The sequence below is a fragment of the Harpegnathos saltator genome, unplaced genomic scaffold (assembly GCF_003227715.2).
Source record: "Harpegnathos saltator strain DR-91 unplaced genomic scaffold, Hsal_v8.6 scaffold460, whole genome shotgun sequence".
NCBI lineage: Eukaryota > Metazoa > Arthropoda > Insecta > Hymenoptera > Formicidae > Harpegnathos > Harpegnathos saltator.
Window position 1 is genome coordinate 75528 of NW_020230273.1, and position 19886 is coordinate 95413.

The 19886-nt window shown below is 55.7% G+C and overlaps 1 protein-coding gene across 1 annotated transcript; it reads left to right on the forward strand.

Moving 5' to 3' along the window:
* Window positions 1-1848: 1848 nt before the first annotated feature.
* On the forward strand, window positions 1849-19557 carry Toll-7 (Toll-like receptor 7). The gene is made up of 5 exons (XM_025301956.1): window positions 1849-1854; window positions 9962-10079; window positions 10421-10671; window positions 10730-10801; window positions 14019-19557. Exons 1-5 carry the CDS (start codon window positions 1849-1851, stop codon window positions 18960-18962), a joined length of 5391 nt encoding a protein of 1796 aa, XP_025157741.1. The 3' UTR covers window positions 18963-19557.
* Window positions 19558-19886: the final 329 nt, after the last annotated feature.

The window sequence follows — 19886 nt, forward strand, 5'->3', positions numbered from 1 at the left end:
TGGTGACAATCGATGAGGAAGAAGAGAGAGAGAGAGAGAGAGAGAGAGAGAGAGAGAGAGAGAGAGAGAGAGAGAGAGAGAGAGAGAGAGAGAGAGAGAGAGAGAGAGAGAGAGAGCGAGCCTCGTCGGCGACAATTTGCAGGCCGTTTTTGCGCGCCGATGGGACGATCAGCGTAGTTAAGATCGCGCAAAGTGCCGTTAGCAACAGCAATATCGGTCAATGCTGCCGGCTATATCGGGCCTACCCTTCGACACCGCGAGGTCGAGCTCGGCTAACGATTAAATCCTCAGCTTCCCGCTCGCGAGTCGCGCGATTCGGATTCTTACGAAATTGCGTGTCGACGGCGCCGACGGCGACGGGAGAATTCGTATTCGCGTCAGTCAGAACAATAGCGTTGATTTCACGCTGAGAGATGGTCACGATGAAACGGTTGCTTGAATCAACGTTAATTCAACCCTCAACGGTTAATTCAACGCCGTCGAATCAACGTTGCGCTGTCTGACCGGGATAACAGCCAGCGGCGTCGCGGCGGTGACGTACACGCGGCCGGATTTACAGAAGAGGAACTAGCTGACGCTAGCCATGTCTACTTGCCGTCTATTATCCACGTACTTTCGACGTAACAACCCCCGTCGTCGTCGTCGGTATCCTCCGCTTCGTGCTCGCATCCAAGGTCCCGACGTCCGACGGCTCGTCCTTCGCGAATGCGCACCGGCCGCGGCGGGCAGCACCGACGACAGTCGCGTGCGGCGATTGTCCGCGGTCCGTCGATCTTCCCCGCGGAGTAGCAGCTGTCAGCGCGAAAGCCAGCCGGACCCGAGCGTGAGGCAGCTATCGAGAACGGGCTGGGGGTGTCCTGTGCGGATTTCGGTCGTCCACTCGGAGGACGCTCGACAGGATGTTGTCTTCGAGATCATGCGGCGACGGCCGGCCAGGACCCAAAGGTCGCGCTCTCGCGCGTGTTCTCTTTCTCTTCCTCTTCCTCCTCCTCCTCCTCCTTCGCCTCCTCCTCCTCCCGCACGACCTCTCGCCGCGGGTCCTCGAGGACCCGCAGCAGCGCGGAGAGAGAAACCTGGCGGTCCTTCACACACGTACGTCACACCACGACCGCGGGACCCGGACCCGGACGACCCACGTCGTGGCCCACGCAGGCACGCACGTGCGCGATCACGCGAGGAACTCGAAGCGTTCACAGCTTCCACGGAACCGGCGCGCACGCTGAGCTCACGCAGCTCCGTCCTACGACACTACGGAGCGTCTTAGCCGAGAGAGGATCCAGCCGCGCTCTCTTTCCTCTCGCTTTTCGGTGCTATCGATCCGGCCCTCTCGCGCGCACCGCGGCTCTCTCCTCGCACACTTCGCGAAACGTCCCCCGCGGACGCACCACCGCCACCACCGCCACCTCCACCACCACCACCGCCGCCGCCGCCGCCGCCTCCGCCGCCGCCGCCACCACCACCACCGCCACCACCGCCTCTAGCACCGCTGCCGTCGCCACCGCCGCAACCTGGACCACACAGCGTCGAAGCCACGCCGTGGTGTAATCGAGCAAGAGAGCGATCGTCGAGGGCGAGGACGAGGAGCCGCCGTGGACGAGCCGCGGGGAATGCGTCCTCGTCGGCGAGCCGCAACGGAGGGTGTTGTTTCGCGCGCGAAATCTAGGTTTCGCCAGCGGAGCAGCGCACGCTCTCGTTCCTCTCTCTCTCTCTCTCTCTCGCTCTCTCACTCTCTTCCTCTCCCTCTCCTCCCTCTCGCGCTCTCCTTCCCCTCTCGTTCCGGCGGCGCGCGCGTGGACCACACGGCGCGATTACGTCCCGCGCGCGTTCTCGCGCCCTCGATCCTCCAGCATGAAGGTGAGTGGGCGAGCGAAGCGGGCGGACGGCTGAGGAACGCGGGGAGGCTCTGCTCGAGCGATTATCCCGCGATCGAAGGGATTAGCGGCGTCGCGCGGCGCGCCTAATGACACGGTGACGCCGGGCCTACTTGTTTAGGGGAGCCGGGAACGTCCCGAGCATCATCCGGGCCTCCCGGCTCCGCCGATCTCTCCCTCGTGCACCTCGGCGACCTGCCGCACGAGTGGCTGCCAGTGAGCGCGCTCCGGACCTGCCCCGACGCCGTCGCGGGCGTCGATCGATCAGCCGGCGCGGCGCGGCGCGCGTTCAGCTCGAGCGAGTAGCTTCGCCGCGCGACAGCTTCGCTGTAGGCAGACCGCTCCGTGTGAAGCGGAGCGAGTGATGTAGGAGCGGCCGTTCTCGCCTCGTCGCGCCGTGGCGAGTCGAGTCGCCGACGTATCGGCCATGAAATGTTAATGTATGTGGCCAGGGCGCGGATAAGTACGATGAAATATGCAGACGGACGCTCGCTCGTCGGGAGATCCTCCTCGCAACGCGTCGCTTGTCACTCGCCGTCCGATGAATGTCGCTCTTCGGGAGGATCCGTAAATTGTCCCCGCATGTGACGTTAATGACGGAGCGGAGCTTCCACCCTGGGGGCGAGGGGCACGGGAGGCGGAGTAATTTCGAGCGAAATTGCGCGCCGCGAATTCTTACCGTAGTTATGATACGGTCAAAGCTGCGGGAGACGGGAGAGGCTCTAAATCGCATCTCGCGCGTGAAGTGAAACGATCTATCAGCGGTCTTTACTAAACGAGCAACGTACGAGCTGCCGTATTACGCGAGAGATCTGCTTCCTGCTTTTTTGTTCTATTTTTTAATGATGAATTTTTTTAATGATCAGAGGTCGCCGCGTGGGAGGTGCCGAGGGAGGACGGCAGAAAGAGAAGAGAGAGAGAGAGAGAGAGAGAGAGAGAGAGAGAGAGAGAGAGGGAGGGAGAGAGAGAGAGAAGGAGTAGGTCAAGCTGGGCGGAAGGAAGACGGAGGAAAAGTGAAGATGTGGGGCTTCGACAAGGGTGGAAAATGCGCGAGGGAGTCAGGGAAGGACGACGCGAGAGAGGAATGGCGAAAGATACGACGTGGGGGAGAAGGGTAAAGAATATACGAGACGGAGAAATACGGAAGGGTGTGTGTGTGTGTGTGTGTGTGCTCTCTTATTGACGGTCGGCACGAACTCCGCCCCTGGTGAGAGACTTCGCGGCGTACACGCGGCCGCCTGGCCTCGCCTCGCAGCACGCGTCCACCGCAGCGCGCAATCTGTCGTTACAATTTGCAGCGGAGTTTCAGCGATTGGCGACACGTTACTTAGCCGGTATTATTAATTGCGAAGCCGACTCGCGCCGCTCGCGAGTGTCCCAACGGAGAGCGTAACGCCGTTCACCATGACGGTTTAATTTCAGATAAATTAAACACGAACGAGTTTCAACATTGAGTCGGGTTTCTCGGTGAAATAATTTTATAATTAAGAGCTCAAGCGAGCCCAAGTCAAGTCACGCTTGCAATTATTCGAAAAAATTCGCTTCGACTTTTGATGCGAGCTTGACTTTGTTGCACACACATTCAATGGCGATGAATTATTCGTCAGTCGAGTAGGCGCTGTGTGTGTGTGTGTGTATGTATTTACGATTCGTGTGCCTTTGTCGCCTTGGAAGGCCTTGAAAGGCGGTCGATTTACCGTGAAAGGAAGCCGAAAATGAGACTGAACTCGAGAACCAATTCCAAAACAGATTCACGTTTACAGACCAAGTTGTGAAGTTGTGAAGTTTCCTCAACATTATACGGGTCTGCACGCAGAAATGAAAAAGTCATACGTGCGGTATCGCGGAGAAAGCTAAGTGAAGCTATTAAACCGCCGGTGCTTTAAAAGGAACGGGAGGTCACGAGAAGAGATTTTCCTTCCCTTCACGAGAAAGGCTGTTCGTTTTCAGTTCTTTCTCCAACTTGCTGGAGATTTATCAAGACCCTACAATTCGTATCGCTCTTCCAAGTGTCGTCGGAGCGCCGTTAAAATTCCTATCGCTCTTTCAGGTGTCGTTGAAACGGCACAGTCGCTCACAGCCAAGCGCTACGCGGCGAGAATTTATCGTCCGCGGTTCGTAATCGCGGTGCTGCACCGGCCGTTACGCGCGCTACGTAATAGTTCCGTGTCGTTATCCTGAGAATTTCCACTGAAGTATAAATAGTAGACCGCGGAGCGGACTCTCAGTGAAAGGAGTAAGGGCGTATCGTGCTCCAGGCGAATCCATTTTTTCCCCGCTATCACGGTAGCTGATATCCGCGCGGTCGGACTTTCCAACATCGCCCTACATTATAGCAAATTGTACAGGGTGTCTTGAGAATGTATGTTCTCCCGCGATCGCGGATAATCTCGGATTACAATTGGATTTTACCGTTTCCAATTAATATCGGAACGTCCCCGGATAATCGGCCGGTTCAAGTCAGTCTCGGAGTAATTCTGGATGGAATATCCCCTTTTCGCTCTCGATATCATAACGCTCCGCTAAAGCAACGTTAAACTCTCCCGACGTATTAAATTTTCCAGCGAATATTCTCGAATTACTCGCGAGAATCATTTTGCGCTCGCTTGATTAATTTTAGGATATTTAAGTCAAACGGATAATCTGACCCACATAAATTAACGCAATATATCTGTCCCTCCCGTCTCAAAGGTTAAACGTTCCATTTTAGTTGGGAAACTAAATTTCTGCTAGAGCAAAGAGAACCTGAGACTTGTAACTTCAATCGCTCTGCAAGTTCGACTCGCAGGGACGTCCAGGATTCTGCTGAAAAATGCAGAATGCGTGTACCATCCATTCTCTCTTTCGCGAAACTCGCCGGCTGAATAATCGATCCGACCCTGAACGCGACTTGATAAGCGGAAGTGAAATCACGAGGAAGAAAAAGGCGCGCTTAGCGTACGGCTGGCGGAGGAGATAAATAAGGCGAGAGAGAATGTTTTGATAGCCGATGGTTCGCAACGTCGCGTCGCAGATGAGGAAGATGAAAGCGCGCTGCAGTATGCGGTGTCTCGTATGTCATCACCTTTAATTGCGTAATTACACGCATCAGTCACACACACATACACACGCACACACACATTACGAGTGACGTTCCGGCCTCTCTGTTTTCCGCCTTTTTATCCGCGGCGAGTTTCCTCGAGACAATTCGGAGTCGGCTCGCGTTTGAGAATCCACGTGGACGCCCGAAGCGATCTCATATTAAATTTGTACAATAACTGATTGCATTCCGGAACGCCCGGCGTAACTCCCGGCGGAAACTCGATCCATCCGCGAAAATCGACTTTCAATCGCAGTTTCCTCCGTGAATGGCGGCAGCCCCGCGTCGGCGGGCTACACACTTCCGCTGTGCTTTTGCGGAAAGAAGCGAGCGAATTGCGCGGAACGACGTCGTGTCGCGCTTTCGCCGAGCGATTCTCACGAAACGCAACGTGATGTCACGCTGAAGTTTTTTTTCCTTGCTTCTTTCTTGCCGCGTCACGCCCGCCGACGTTGCTGCCGCCCGCGATCTCCTTTCTGCACGCGTGTGTTTTTCTTATCTGCTTTTCCGCGCCCTATCTCTCCACCCTGGGAATGTTGCGCCGCGACACTCGCACGCCTGATATGCGCGAAATAAAATGGGAATAAGCGGCGCGCATGTGACTCCCACAAAGTTCGCGAATGTTTCGTTGTTTCGTACTTAATCCGAGAGATATCTCGCAAAATTCCGCAACAGAAAGAACGATGAAATCGGCGAGTCCACGACGACATCATCCGCGCCGACAAGAACCCAAGGGCGGGATTGAAATAAGTATATTTGCAGCGCGATTCCTTCGCCGCTCGGCACATGTGCTTGTTCAACGGGAAACTTTTCTTTTGTTTACTCGCTGCTCTCGCAGAGAGAGAGAGAGAGAGAGAGAGAGAGAGAGAGAGAGAGAGCCGCCAGAGTTCGGCCGTCGCTCCTATTATTCTTTGTCTTGAGACTTGTCTCGCGCGCGCCACGGTCTCTCGTAGCTTTATTAATATTTCCTCATCGCTATATTACGCTTTTCTCTCCCTCTCTCGTCGCGTTATTTATTGAGAGAGCGCAGGCAGAGAGAGAGAGTGAGAGAGGTAGAGAGGGGGCAGGAGGGAGAGAGGCAAGTCGAAGCAACCGGCTTAAAATATTTCTGACAATCACGAGATCGCAAACAGCAAAACTTGCTCTCTCGACCAGCCCTTTTGACTAATAATTCAGCGGGAAACGGTCGAATTGGATTTTCCTCAAAACATCGCGGGGCTAACGGGACGTCCCGTATTCAGTTTCGCGGAAGACGCCCAGGAAACTCGGCAGCGTCGAATGAATTATTGCGGCGTGCCAAGCGAGAGAGTTTATCGACTATAATACCACGGCACCGTCTTGCGCCGTGTTCGCCGCCGGATATCTCATTGTAGTCGGCGAAACTATAGATCTCGCCGAGTGCAAATCCTTATGCACGATACCCGCTACTTCGCTCTTATCGATCCTCCTCCCTTCCGCTGCTCCTCCTCCTCCTCCTCCTCCTGCTGCTGCTGCTGCTGCTCCACCTTCTCCAACGTTTTTCGAACGTCTTCGTTTTCCACGAGCTGCAATTACCGCGTCTCTCAGTGCGGAGAGAAAAATACGAGAGAGAGAGAGAGAGAGAGAGAGAGAGAGAGAGAGAGAGAGAGAGAGAGAGAGAACACAAGCTCCACTCGCGTGCATCTCGTCGCGAGTTATTCTCCGTAGAATCTCGGAAAATAAGAAAAAAAATAAAGAAAAATACAACACCGAGGAAAATGAAACGAAGTAACGCGCGACAACACGAAAATAATGCGCCGATCGATTCAGCGCGCTCATCGACAGCTGCCGCGCGAAGCGGTCGGAAGTAAGAGCGCGGTGTTACGTAAAATGCCATATGTTACCGTGTCTCGCCTGTCAACCGTCGTTCCGCTTGGCGCGTCGAAAATTTCGCGCTGACCCGACCGGATCATTTGCCGGCGAGAGTCTGCAAATATAATAAACGCGCGCTAGCGGGGGGGGGGGGGCCGGCAGGGCGGGCAAGGGGGACTGCCGCGCGATTTAACGTGCGTTCTAATTTACCTCGTTAAATATCCGTTACAACGAACTCTAAACCGCGAAGCGGTCGCACCGTTATCGACCGTCTCCCCTCTCTCTCTCTCTCTCTCTCTGCTCTTCACCTTTTACCCCAACAGCTTTTACTGGGCGCGCGTTCCACGACCTCGCGTAACGCCCGGTGAAAAAAACACGGCGGCTTTCCGCGGCGCCGGGGAAAACAGCCGTATCAGAGAGGCTTGTGTGTGCGCGCGCGGTCCTGCATATTTGTTTTACAAGCGCATGCCGGCGGAAATATGTGTGTCAAGTACGTGTAACGAACAAACGAACGCACGAATGGACGGACGGGCACCGCGTCGGATCAATACTCTTTCTGGACGGTATTTAAACGTCTATTTAAAAGCCAGCCAGCCGCGGCCGGGAGACACCGATAATGAAACGCACGCGGTCTACCGGAGAGACGTCGATCGACTGTTACCGTTGCGATTGTTCTCCGATAGAAGCCAAAATTTATGTGAAAACCCGCCGCGACACTCGCTCGAGACTGCGATAACCGCGGCGAGTTATTTGTAATCTGACTGATATTTTTATCGCCTTTATCGCACATGGGAATAGATATCTCTCGCCGGGTCCGCCGTCGCTTATGAATATCTGCCGATTTATCTGACCAGTCGCCGACGACAATCTACACGCGCGCTGAAAATATCGCGGATCGCTCGTGATCGGGATCGATCCACATATCGCCGCTCTCGGCAGCGCTTTCTTTGTGTCCGCTCTGTAGCTCTAAATCGTTGGTGATTGCGCTCGACAAATGCGCGCGATTGCGTTCTCGGAGAAAGCAACAGCGGTATTGATACAAACATAACGGTTAGTACAGATGCAACGTTCGCGCCGAGAGATAGACATTATGGATTTCATATCGTAGCGCTTTCTCTCTCTCTCTCTCTCTCTCTTCCCTGTTCACACGCAAGGAAAAAACGCAAAAACGAGCGGTCGGAGATAAGTGTCCCCGTAGTGCCATCCGTGTCAGCGCGCGTCGGTGTCGAGAGGAAAACCGGGAGCGGAGTCGGGAAATTCATGAAATACCACGCAATATTCTGTCTTTGGTCTTTCAATGTTGTACCAACGTGACGTAACTTCAACATAAATCGAGGAATTAAAAACTCTACACGAATATTGCACGAAACGTGAATACAGATAACATAACATGTGATGTTTTTGTTTCTTTTTTTTCCCTTTTTTTTTTTTATAAGAAATACGTAACGCTTACAAAATCGCTTCGTAAGGTTTTGCTCACTCACTCGCTCTCTTTCTCTCTCTCTCTCTCTCTCTCTCTCTCTCGACATTATACAAGACTGTATATACTTAAAATAACATTCGCTATATCTCGAAAGTCTACGGCAAATCAATCTGTGTCAACGCGCCGCTCTAAAAGGAATGAAGGAAAAAAAAGAAAAAACGAAAAGACGTGAGCAAGAGTGAAGAACAAGTTTGCCTTAAATTAATTCAATATTACCTCTAATTGTGTTTTAGGCGAGAGTGTGAGAAAGGAACTGCTCGATCTATGAGCACGCTTTTAGGCTTTTTATCCGACAAGTAAGCACGTTGAAGAGTTCGCAGAAAATTCTAGAACGCCGACGGTTGCGATTACAACACGTAAATAATCGCACGGTCGATACCTCAGTCTACACAGAGATCACGTTATCTGATTAAGGAGAAAACACGAGAGAAGGGGAAAAGAAATGAAAATATTATGCCAACATATGTTATGTTTCTCTCTCTCTCTCTCTCTCTCTCTCTCTCTCTCTCTCTCTCTCTCTCTCTCTCTCTCTCTCTCTCAAGGATCCCGTGATCTTACGTATATCTCGCACTACAAAAGAAAAAAAAGAATGAACGTTTGCTCTGATTAAGCGCAATGCCGAGATCTTCACGGACGATTATCCACGCGTGGTATAAACGCGTTTTCACCGGGAAAACATTGTACAGCGGACAGCGGCGACTGAAGGCATCGACGAGCGTGGGACCGGAGGAGGAGGGAGTTATCAGTTCACACCCAACGTGCGAGCGTGCTGCAACTGCTATCACCTTCCCGACAACACGCGGTGTTAATTTGTTACACATCATACCCCGCTGCGGATGCGACATCGAGTGACGCTTCGCAGATTATTAACATCGATTCGTGCCGACTCTGCCGACACAATCGGCAAGTCTTGGCGAGAGTTTCGCTCGCAAAATGCCGTATCGCGCTCTCCGCTTGTCGAGTGCGCGCTCGCGCACCGAGCACTTTCTCCTCCCTCCTCCTCCCTCTCTCTCTTTCTATCGAATCGTAGAAAAGATTAATCTTACGTAACTCTAACCACGAGGTATATACACAACGCTCCGATGCAGATTGCAGATACAAGTCGCGTCGTTATCGAGAGTACTAGCGACTTCGAGCAGAAATTATAACAAGTAGGATAGCGCGCGCGCGTTTGCAGAACCGCGGGCTGTTTCTTTCCTTCTTCCCCTCATTGGTCACTAACTCTGTGAAGAAACGTTCCTCAGTCCGCCCGCTCTCCCCTCTCCACCCACCTATTCTCTTGTCATTTCATTCCTTTTTCGCTCTATTTTCTCTTCCTGTTACGTCGCAACCTCTCTCCACTATCTTTCATCTACTAATGAAACGCATGTACAAACACCACCGCGATGTGTCGCTCTTAATACATGTGATAATTTACTCTTTGTAAATAGGTGTGTGTGTGTATGTGTGTGTGTGTGTGTAATATATATAATATATATATTATATATATTACATATTCCATATATATATATATATACGATGTGTATATATATATATACATATACACGTATATATGTTGAGAAAAACTGAACTCGTGGTTGCACATCACATTACTAAGAGCACTTAAACCACGCAACACTTAACTGCGTTATAAAAATACGCAATATTATTACAATAAAATAATTATTCGTAGTTCTTAGTTCAGTTGACTGCATTTAGTTGTCGATCATTGAAAGATTATTGTTACAGTCTCGCACGTTATCACAGTGTACGATAGTTCCCCTCGTTGCATTGTTTGTAAAACTTCCATGCAAACACGGAAATTGCCATCAGACATGTAGCAAGAATAATACCACCTGCAACAAGCGAAAACACAAGGGATTCTTTAGCACTTTACGACTTTACGACCCATCAATTGTCTTAATGGGACGCACGTAACGGCTGACTTATTGAAACACACATTTTTCTCGGACAAATATAGTATATAATAAATAATATTCTTGTGATACATTAAGTATTAAAGCAACAACTAACATATACCATATGTTAGGCGACTGTAATGATATTATATTACTTTGGCTTTGGCGAATCTGTCGTCAATTAATCATCAGTATATCTCTTACGTACCAAAGAAGCTCAGGCCATCAAAATGACGATTTTTGGAAGCTGGTGGTACAGGCGTTGTTTGCGGCGCTGCTGTGCTATTGGGTGTAGCTGTACTGCTAGACGGCGGAGTTACACTTGAAGATGTGCTGGGTTTAACTGTCGTAGTTGTTGGCGGTGCAGCAGTTGTTACAGTTTTGATAGTAGAACTGTTTGTGGTGGTAACAGGTGGAATAATAGTGGTAGGAAGAGTAGTAGTAGAAATAGTAGGGTTGGTAGAAATTGTAGTCGAAACAGAAAAATTTGTGGTGACATTCGGTTCGGATGTAACTTTGGTTGTTGTAGGAATAGCAGTTGTGCTAATTTCTTTGGTATTAACCTCAGTTGGAGCGACAGGAGTTGATGTCGCCTTTACTGCTGCACCTGAACATACAGAGGATCCATACATTGTTTCTTGTACAACAGACAAGACTTTGTTTTGGTCATAATAAGTGATCAGTTTTAGGAATATCCTTGATCGATTGAGCAACAATTAACCCAGACAATGTTGAGATATGTTTGAGACAATATCACATCTAACACATCTCTCAGACATATCTTTTGGACATGCGTGTTGGCTAAGTACATACTCAGATTTTTATTTATTTGTGATAAATTAATCTATGTGGGTCGATATGGCCATGTAGTATAACTTGTAAAATCAATCTTGGGAACATTAAAGGCATCTCAAAGACATCAGCTTTTCTAGACGTTCTTTATATTATAATACATTAACAATTAAAATGTACACACAAGTTATCTTTATTGTGTACGTGCTAAGGACTTTTTAGACATTTTTTTAGGAGATCTTGAAACATCTCTAACAAGTTTCAGCTATCTGGTTAGTACTGTACGTTACGTGCGCTCGCATGATGATGCATCGCATGCGAATATTTTGTAAAATCAACTATTGGTCAAATATTGATATGTATATTTTTCAAACTTGTAAAATATTTTCAGAAGGCATGGCGAGATAAGAAACGCCTTGAATTTTATTATACAATAAATTCGTAAGCAATATTCTATCGCGGCTTCATCACCCTTCAAGCTTGACGATGTTTTAATCTTCGGTGCGTTAAATGATTTCGGCTCACAGTTTCCCAATACCTCCACGAATTTGTACGATATCTCGCATCAGACTAAAAACAACACCTATCAAAGTACGACACGTGTAAAAGCAATACACACCACCGGCGGGACACTCGTCGGCGCTCTCCAATTTATTATCGCACCGGCCAAAGTATTATCACGTCGTGCATTGATCGCTATCGCTGACGTAGTCGAAGTCCGCATGATTCGGCCGCCGGTTGAGATCGATAGCGACGAGGAATCTGCTCGAATCCGCCGGCGTCGACGCCGACGCGACATGAAGGTCGAGAACGCGCGCAAGAAACACGCCGCGACGCCAAGCGTCCCTTGTCCCTCGCGCCTTTTTCCCGAAATGAGAAGAAAAGCGCACACTTATCCCCGCGGAGAAGGGAAGAAGATCAAGGGGAGGGGGGCGCTAACCGAAGCAAGCAAGCGAGCGAACAAATGAATGAATGAACGAACGAACGAACGGATGAATGAACAAACAAAAAAACAAATGAACGGACGGGCGGACGAGCAAACGACCGAACGGAACGAACGCGACGCAGGATCGACTCGAACTCGCGACAACCCTGGAAAAACCCGTCGTTACCGGGTCGGTTGAAGGTGAGTAGGCGTTGTACATGACAAACCGAGAGCCGCCTCTAATCCGTTATCGAAACCCGTTATTACGTACGCGCGCACGCACGCCACGCAGCCTAGCGTCTCGCGTGTGTCGGTGGGACGCCGTTTTCTACGTCGTTCTAAAACGCTATCGTGCCGCATCGGGCATCGACCAAGAGGGAGAGAGAGGAAGGAAGGAAGGAAGGAAAGAAGAAAGAAAGAAAGAAAGAAAGAAAGAAAGAGAGAGAGAGAGACTCACCGTCGCTGGCCAACACCAACGTGTCGATCGCTACGCAGAGCAATGCGCACAGCACATAAGCCGACTTCATCGTCGCAAGTATGAGCGTCGTCGGAAATACGAGATCGGGATTTCGCTTCGCAGTGCGCAGCGCGAGAAACAATGTGAGGAGCGGCTGGAACGAGAACGCACGACGAGGCACACGCGATGCACACCAGCACCGGACTGAAACTCGCCTGAACTCGCAGCGCAGAGCGACTGCCTCGCCAACGACGCGAGGTGATGCCCGTGGCGACGGTGGCGGCGCGGTCTCACGCCGGCAGCGCGGGATGATAATCCCTAGGCGGCTCGTTGGGACTAATCTCGCGCGCGGAAGGTTGCGAGAGCCGAGAAGCGAGAACGACGGTCCTCCGCTTGCGAACCGCGAGAGAACCGAGGAGAAGGATAACGCGTTGTCGCCGATCGAGAAGGGATATTATCGACGTCGCGACTGGAAGCAACGCGCGCAGGTAACCACAATGGCGCCGACCGTGGTCGCGCGTGAAATGTGGGTTGGTACTTCCTAAACGCAGGAGCCGCTCTCTCTCTCTCTCTCTCTCTCTCTCTCGAAAGAGAGAGAGAGAGAGAGAGCGGCTGTCGGAAGCGGCGCGATTTCGGAGGACTTCGCTTGAAAAAACGCGGACCTGAGTAAGGACTCGCTCGCTGGATCGGAGTAAGAATGCACGAGTCTCGGAGACGACGAGAGAGAGAGAGAGAGAGAGAGAGAGAACGCGGCGACAGTCGCGGTGGATTTCTTCCTCTCCGGCGCGGTCCGCGGCGCGCGAGACGCGCTCCCCGGGAAGAGCGATCGCTGCGACGCCGGCTTCTGTGGTCTGGGCGTTCGTCGAGAGAATCCTTCCCCACGTCGAAACGTGACGCGCACGGACGACGTGCGGAAGGTGCGCGCGTTCGACGCTCGGATTCGTCGACGCTACGCCGACGCTGACAATGGCACCACGTGAGACTATTATTCCCCGGAACGAATCCCGACTTCAACCCTACCGACTATCCCTATGCTCGCTACCCCCGCTCTCCGCGCGGTCCTAGCAAGGTGGTGCCCTCTAGCACCGTCGGTGGGGAGAGACCGGGGGCCGCAACGGTCGGGAATGCCGATGATGCGCGTTCGCAGGCGCCTACGGGTTTCAGTGCTGGTGCTCGATGCGAGGCGAGTGCGTGCGCGACGGTGCGGCACGAGTAGTGCTCCGTGTGCTCGCGCCCGAACGAGCCTGTTTTCGTTGATCGTCGAGGAGGAGCGTCTTCTCGGCTCCGTCGTCGGGCGCGACAGGGCGCTTGTTGATACGCGCGCTGCCGCCGAGCGGGAACGGACAGTACGTTGCCTGTTGCCTGTTACCGATTAGCAGGATTGGACATCGATAAAGGATAATCTCGCGCGAAGGACTCTCGATCTCGCGCGCGCGCGCGCGCGCGCGAGGGAGCGAGCGACGGAGAAAGAGTCGACGTCGACGTCCCGCGACGTACGCACAACGAGGGGTTGACGAGAGTACGCGCGGCTGACAGAAACACACGACGTGCGACGGAGTCCGGGGAGGCAAGGAGGTTGCTCTCGGCCCGCGGATAAAGGGCGAGAAGGGAAATGGGCCGCTCCGCGTTTGATACGTGATACGAGGTGCGTGAGCGCGCGCGCGCGCGCGCGCTCTCTCTCTCTCTCCCTTCCGTGAGCGGCGCGTGTGTATGTGGCGTGCGTGCGTGTGTGCTTGTCGTTGTCGTCGTCCGCCTGCTCGCCCGCCCCGCGGTCGTCATCGTCCTCGTCGGCGTCGTCGTCGACGTTGTCATCATTATCATCATCCTCATCATCATCATCATCATCATCATCGTCGTCGTCGTCAACATTATCATCATCATCATCATCATCATCATCATCATCATCATTGTCGTGCTGGTGGTGGTGTCGAGTGTCCCGCGCGCGCGCGTGTGTGTCTGTCTTGGCCGAAATACGTCAGTGCTCGCGTGAATGAGAGAGAAGGAAGGGGCAGGGCTGCTAGTCACCCCGAGATCGCCGAGACGAACGTCGTCGTCGTCGTCGCGCGACCCGACGACGTTCACGTCCAACGGACGGCTAGATCGCAGCCCGTGAAAGCGCGACACGGCGACATGACGACGGCGAGGGGTGGTGTCGTCGTCGGCGGCGTGACGACGTCGTCGACGGCGTCGTTGTCGTCGTCGTCGTCGTCGTCGTCATCGTCGTCGTCGTCGTCGTCGTCGTCGTCGTCGTCGTCGTCGCCGTCGTCGTCGTCGTCGTCGTCGTCGTCGTCGTCGTCGTCGTCGTCGTCGTCGTCGTCGCTGGCAACGTCGTCGTCGTGGCCGACGGCGCCGACGCTCGCGAGCGTGTTCGCGCCGTTTCGCCGTCTGCTCGCGAGCACCCTGCTACTGCTGTTACTGATGTCGACGCACCCTGGGCCCGCCTTGGCCTCGTGCCGATGGAGCAACGAGGCCGGGAACGACACCCGCTCGGCGGACTGCGCCCTCCGCGTCTTGGACCCCGCCGCGATCGTTGCCCTCGCACCGTCGCTCGACGGCGCGCTCCGCTTGCGTATACGCTGCAGCGACGTGCACCACTTCGAGAGCAGCTTGAACGCGCAGAGCTGGCAGCGACTGGTCGGCCTGCACGAGCTGCACGTGCACGGCTGTAAGGTGCTGCGCGTGCCGGAGGGTGCGTTCCAGCCGTTGCTGGAGCTCAAGCGGCTGGTGCTGCAGACCTTCAACGCCGCGTGGGGCGCCGGCAGGCACCTGGACTTCGCCCCGCGCTCGTTCCTCGGCCTCCGCGAACTGCACACCCTGGAGATCGTCGAGAGCAACGTGCTGGCGCTGCCGGCGGACTTGCTCTGCGAGCTGGACAACCTGCAGAGCCTGAATCTCACCGGGAACCGTATCCGCGACGTCGACGACATCGGTCTGACGGCGCGCGCCGTCGACGGCGAGTCGTGTCGCGCCGACATACGCATCCTCGACCTGTCGCGCAACGAGCTGCAGCGGCTGTCGGAGGACGGGCCGCTGGTTGGCCTGCGGCAGCTGCAGGAGCTCTACCTGCAGCGCAACGCGATCGTCCGGATCGAGGCGAACGCGCTGAACGGCCTGACGGTGCTGCGCACCTTCAACGCCAGCTACAACGGCCTGGACACGCTGCCGGAGGGTCTGTTCGTCAGCACCCGCGACCTACGGGAGATCCACCTGGCGTACAACGGCCTGCGCGACCTGCCGCGCGACGTCTTCACCAATCTCGAGCAGCTGCTGGTGTTGAACCTCGCCAACAACCGGCTCGGCAGCGACCACGTCGACGACGCCACCTTCCTCGGCCTGATCCGCCTGATCGTGCTCGACCTGTCGTACAATCAGCTGACGCACATCGACGCCCGCATGTTCAAGGACCTGTACTTCCTGCAGATCCTCGATCTGCGCAACAACTCGATCGACCGGATCGAGAGCAACGCCTTCCTGCCGCTCTACAATCTCCACACTCTCGAGCTGTCCGACAACAGGCTGCACACCGTGGGAGCGCAGCTCTTCAACGGCCTGTTCGTGCTGAACCGCCTGAGCCTGTCGGGCAACGCGATCGCCAGCGTCGACCCGATGGCGTTCCGCAACTGCTCCGACCTGAAGGAGCTCGATCTCAGCAGCAACGAGCTCGCCGCGGTGCCGGACGCGTTGCGCGACCTCGCCTTCCTCAAGACCCTCGACCTCGGCGAGAATCGCATCAGCGAGTTCCACAACGGCTCCTTCCGCAACCTCCATCAGCTCACGGGCCTCCGTCTCATCGGCAACGACATCGGCAATCTGTCGCGCGGCATGCTCTGGGACCTGCCGAACCTGCAGATCCTCAATCTCGCCCGTAACAAGGTGCAACACGTGGAGCGGCACTCGTTCGAGCGGAACATCCGGCTCGAGGCGATCCGGCTCGACGGCAATTTCCTGTCGGACATCAACGGCGTCTTCACCAGCGTCAGCAGCCTGCTGCTGCTCAACCTGTCGGAGAATCACATCGAGTGGTTCGACTACGCCTTCATACCGGGCAACCTCAAGTGGCTCGACATCCACGGCAACTTCATCGAGAGCCTCGGCAACTACTACAAGATCCGCGACTCCAAGGTGAAGACCCTGGACGCCAGCCACAATCGCATCACCGAGCTGTCGCCGTTGTCCGTGCCGGACAGCGTGGAGCTGTTGTTCATCAACAACAACTACATCACCATCGTGCGGCCGAACACATTCGCCGACAAGGTGAACCTCACGCGGGTCGACATGTACGCGAACATGATCGAGACGATGGAGCTGACGTCGCTGTTGCTGACCAAGGTGCCGGACAGCAAGCCCCTGCCGGAGTTCTACATCGGCGGCAACCCCTTCAACTGCAACTGCTCCATGGACTGGCTGCCGGCCATCAACAATCAGACCTCCACGAGGGAGTACCCGCGCGTCATGGACCTGGACAACGCGATGTGCCGCACCTCGGGCCCCCGCGGAGTCGCCATCGTCACCGCGTCGAGCGCGCGTTCCGAGCAGTTCCTCTGCCGCTACGAGGCGCACTGCTTCGCCCTCTGCCACTGCTGCGACTTCGACGCTTGCGACTGCGAGATGACCTGCCCGGCCGGCTGCAAGTGTTACAACGACCGCACGTGGAACACGAACGCGGTGGACTGCTCGGGGCTCAGGGCCGAGGAGATCCCGCGCAGGATACCGATGGACGCCACCGAGGTCTACCTGGACGGCAACGTGCTGCGGGAGCTGCAGAACCACGTGTTCATCGGCCGGAAGAACATGCGCGTGCTGTACGTGAACGCGAGCGGCATCGAGTCCATCCAGAACCGCACGTTCAACGGCCTCAACAATCTGCAGATCCTGCACCTCGAGGACAACCGCATCCGCGAGCTCAAGGGCTTCGAGTTCGAGCGGCTGTCGCATCTGCGCGAGCTCTACCTGCAGAACAACGCGATCGGCTTCATCGGCAATCTCACGTTCCTGCCGCTGCGGTCCCTCGAGATCCTGCGGCTGCACGGCAACCGGCTGGTCACCTTTCCCGTGTGGCAAGTCACGCTGAACGCCCGGCTGGTCGAGCTGTCGCTCGGCGGCAACCCGTGGTCCTGCCGCTGCAAGTTCCTGCAGGAGCTCTCCTCCTGGGTGTCGGACAACGCGCACAAGGTGATCGACGCCGGCGACGTGTGGTGTTACTACGGCGGCGACGCCAGGCCGGCCTACCGACGTCGCCTCAACGTCAACGAGACCGCCTGCTCCGACTACTTCGCCCAGGGCGGTGTCATCGAGAGTATCATGGTGTCGGACTATCTGCCGCTGGTGGCGGCGACGCTCTCGGCCATTCTCGTTCTCCTGGTCATCATAGTGCTGGCCTTTGTGTTCCGCGAGCCGGTCGGCGCGTGGGCCTACTCCAAGTACGGCCTGCGGTTCCTCCGCGCGAAACCCGGCAAGGCCGCGACCACGGCGACCATGAGCGCCGGCTCGGCCATGGCCGGCTGCTGCGACGTCGAGCGCGATCGCCTCTACGACTGCTACGTGTGCTACAGCCCGAACGACGAGGACTTTGTGCTGCACTCGTTGGCGGTCGAGTTGGAGCACGGCCCGGCCGGCCTGCGGCTCTGTCTTCATCACCGCGACCTACCATGCGTGTTGCGCGCCTCCGCGCCCGCGCCGGCCGTCCTCGAGGCCGTGGACGCGTCCAGGCGCGTGCTGATCGTGCTGACCCGCGACTTCCTGCAGACCGAGTGGTCGCGCTTCGAGTTCCGCGCGGCCTTGCACGAGGCCCTGCGCGGCCGTGCCTCCCAGCTCGTCATCGTCCAGGCCGGCCGACACGTCGGCGTCGAGGTGGAACGCGACCCCGAGCTGAGACCTTACCTGAGATCAGCGGCGCTCATACTCACGTGGGGCGAGAAGAGGTTCTGGGAGCGGCTGAGGTACGGGATTCCGCCGTCCGTCACCGCCAGCATCACCACCACCGCCACCAGCAACACCACCGCCACCGTCGGCGGCGGCGGCGGCGGCGGCGACGTCTCCATCGAGAGCAAGTCCTCGCCGCTGGTCTACAAGCGCAACATCAACACCTACACGCTGGACAGCGGCGTCGGCGTCGGGATCGGCGGCGAGAAGACCGGCATGTCGACGTTGCGCGGTGGTCAGCGCGCGGCGCTCTTCAAGGACGCGTCGTCGGCGCTGATGCTGCAACACGCGCCACCCGCGTACTCGTGCGGCGCGATACCGGTGTTGCCGCAGCAGCATCAGCATCAGCATCAGCAGCAACAGCAACAAACTCTGCCGCCGCCGCCGTCGTCGCCGGCGCAACCGAGGCTGACCGTCAATCACGCTTACCGGGACGCAGTCTCCGGCGTGCCATCCGGTAATCTCATCACGACCGCCACCGCCGCCGCCGCCGCCGCCGCCGCCGCCGCTGCCGCCGCCGCCACCACCACCGTCAATTGCGGCCTCGGCGAGGATCACAGGAGACCGCTTTCGGAGCACATCTACTCGTCCATCGACTCGGACTACTCCACCCTGGAGAGAACCGCCTGGAGGCAGCAGCAACAGCAGCAACAACCGCCGCCACCGCCGCCCCCGCCCTCCTCCGGACAAGCCTACCTGGTTTAGCTCCTCGCGACCGTCACCCTTGGTGTTCCCGCGGTGGCGACAACGCCGCTACGTCCAAGAAGAAGAAGAAAAAGAAGAAGAAGAAGCCGGGACTGTGATACCATCGGCTCGAACGCGCCAGCGACGAGCGCCGGTGGTAGCTCGCGCTCGAAAGGTTGTGCTCGATCTCGCAGTGCTGCTCGTCCGCGGGCTCGGTCGCGACGACGACGACGACGACCACCAGGTGGTGGTCGTCGTCGCCGCCGCGAAACGACCGAGCCGCGCAGCCACGCGAGACTACGCGTGTATATAGTTGAGAGACGTCGTCGCGAAGGGAGAGGGACTGAGTGCTCGCGTGTCACAATTGTCATCTCCGGAGACTACGAGGATGCCAGTCGCGTTACGTGTCGCAAGTCGTCCGCGAGCGACCGCTCGGCTCGACGGTACGCGACGATCTTTCTTCATCTTCGTCTCGTTCCGCTGCTTCTTTTCCGTCGCCGGGATGTGATCGACGCCGCTTCTCCCTCGTTTACCCTCTCGCCTTGCTTATTCCTTACTTCTCATTTCCCTTTTATTATTATTATTCTCCTCCTCCTCCTCCTCCTCCTCCTCCTCCTCCTCCTCCTCCTCCTCCTCCTCCTCCTCCTCCTCCTCCTCCTCCTCCTCGCCCCCGTCTTCCTCCGCTCCGCTCGACGTAATAAGACTTTCGGCCTCCCCCTTGGCGCCGCGGCTGCGCGTGTGCGCACCCCCGCTGTAATGCGAATTTCTGAATGGCGTCTCGCGAGAGAACGCGCCTCGTCCGGGTATACAGGGTGCCTCGGGTTCGCTTCCAGCGAATTTCGGTCTGTGTGTTTGAGTTTCCTGCGGCGGGACGGGATCGGCGCCTCGCGTCATCTTCCTCAGCCGCGTCCCACGGCATTTGTTTCTCTCATCGAGATGTATCGG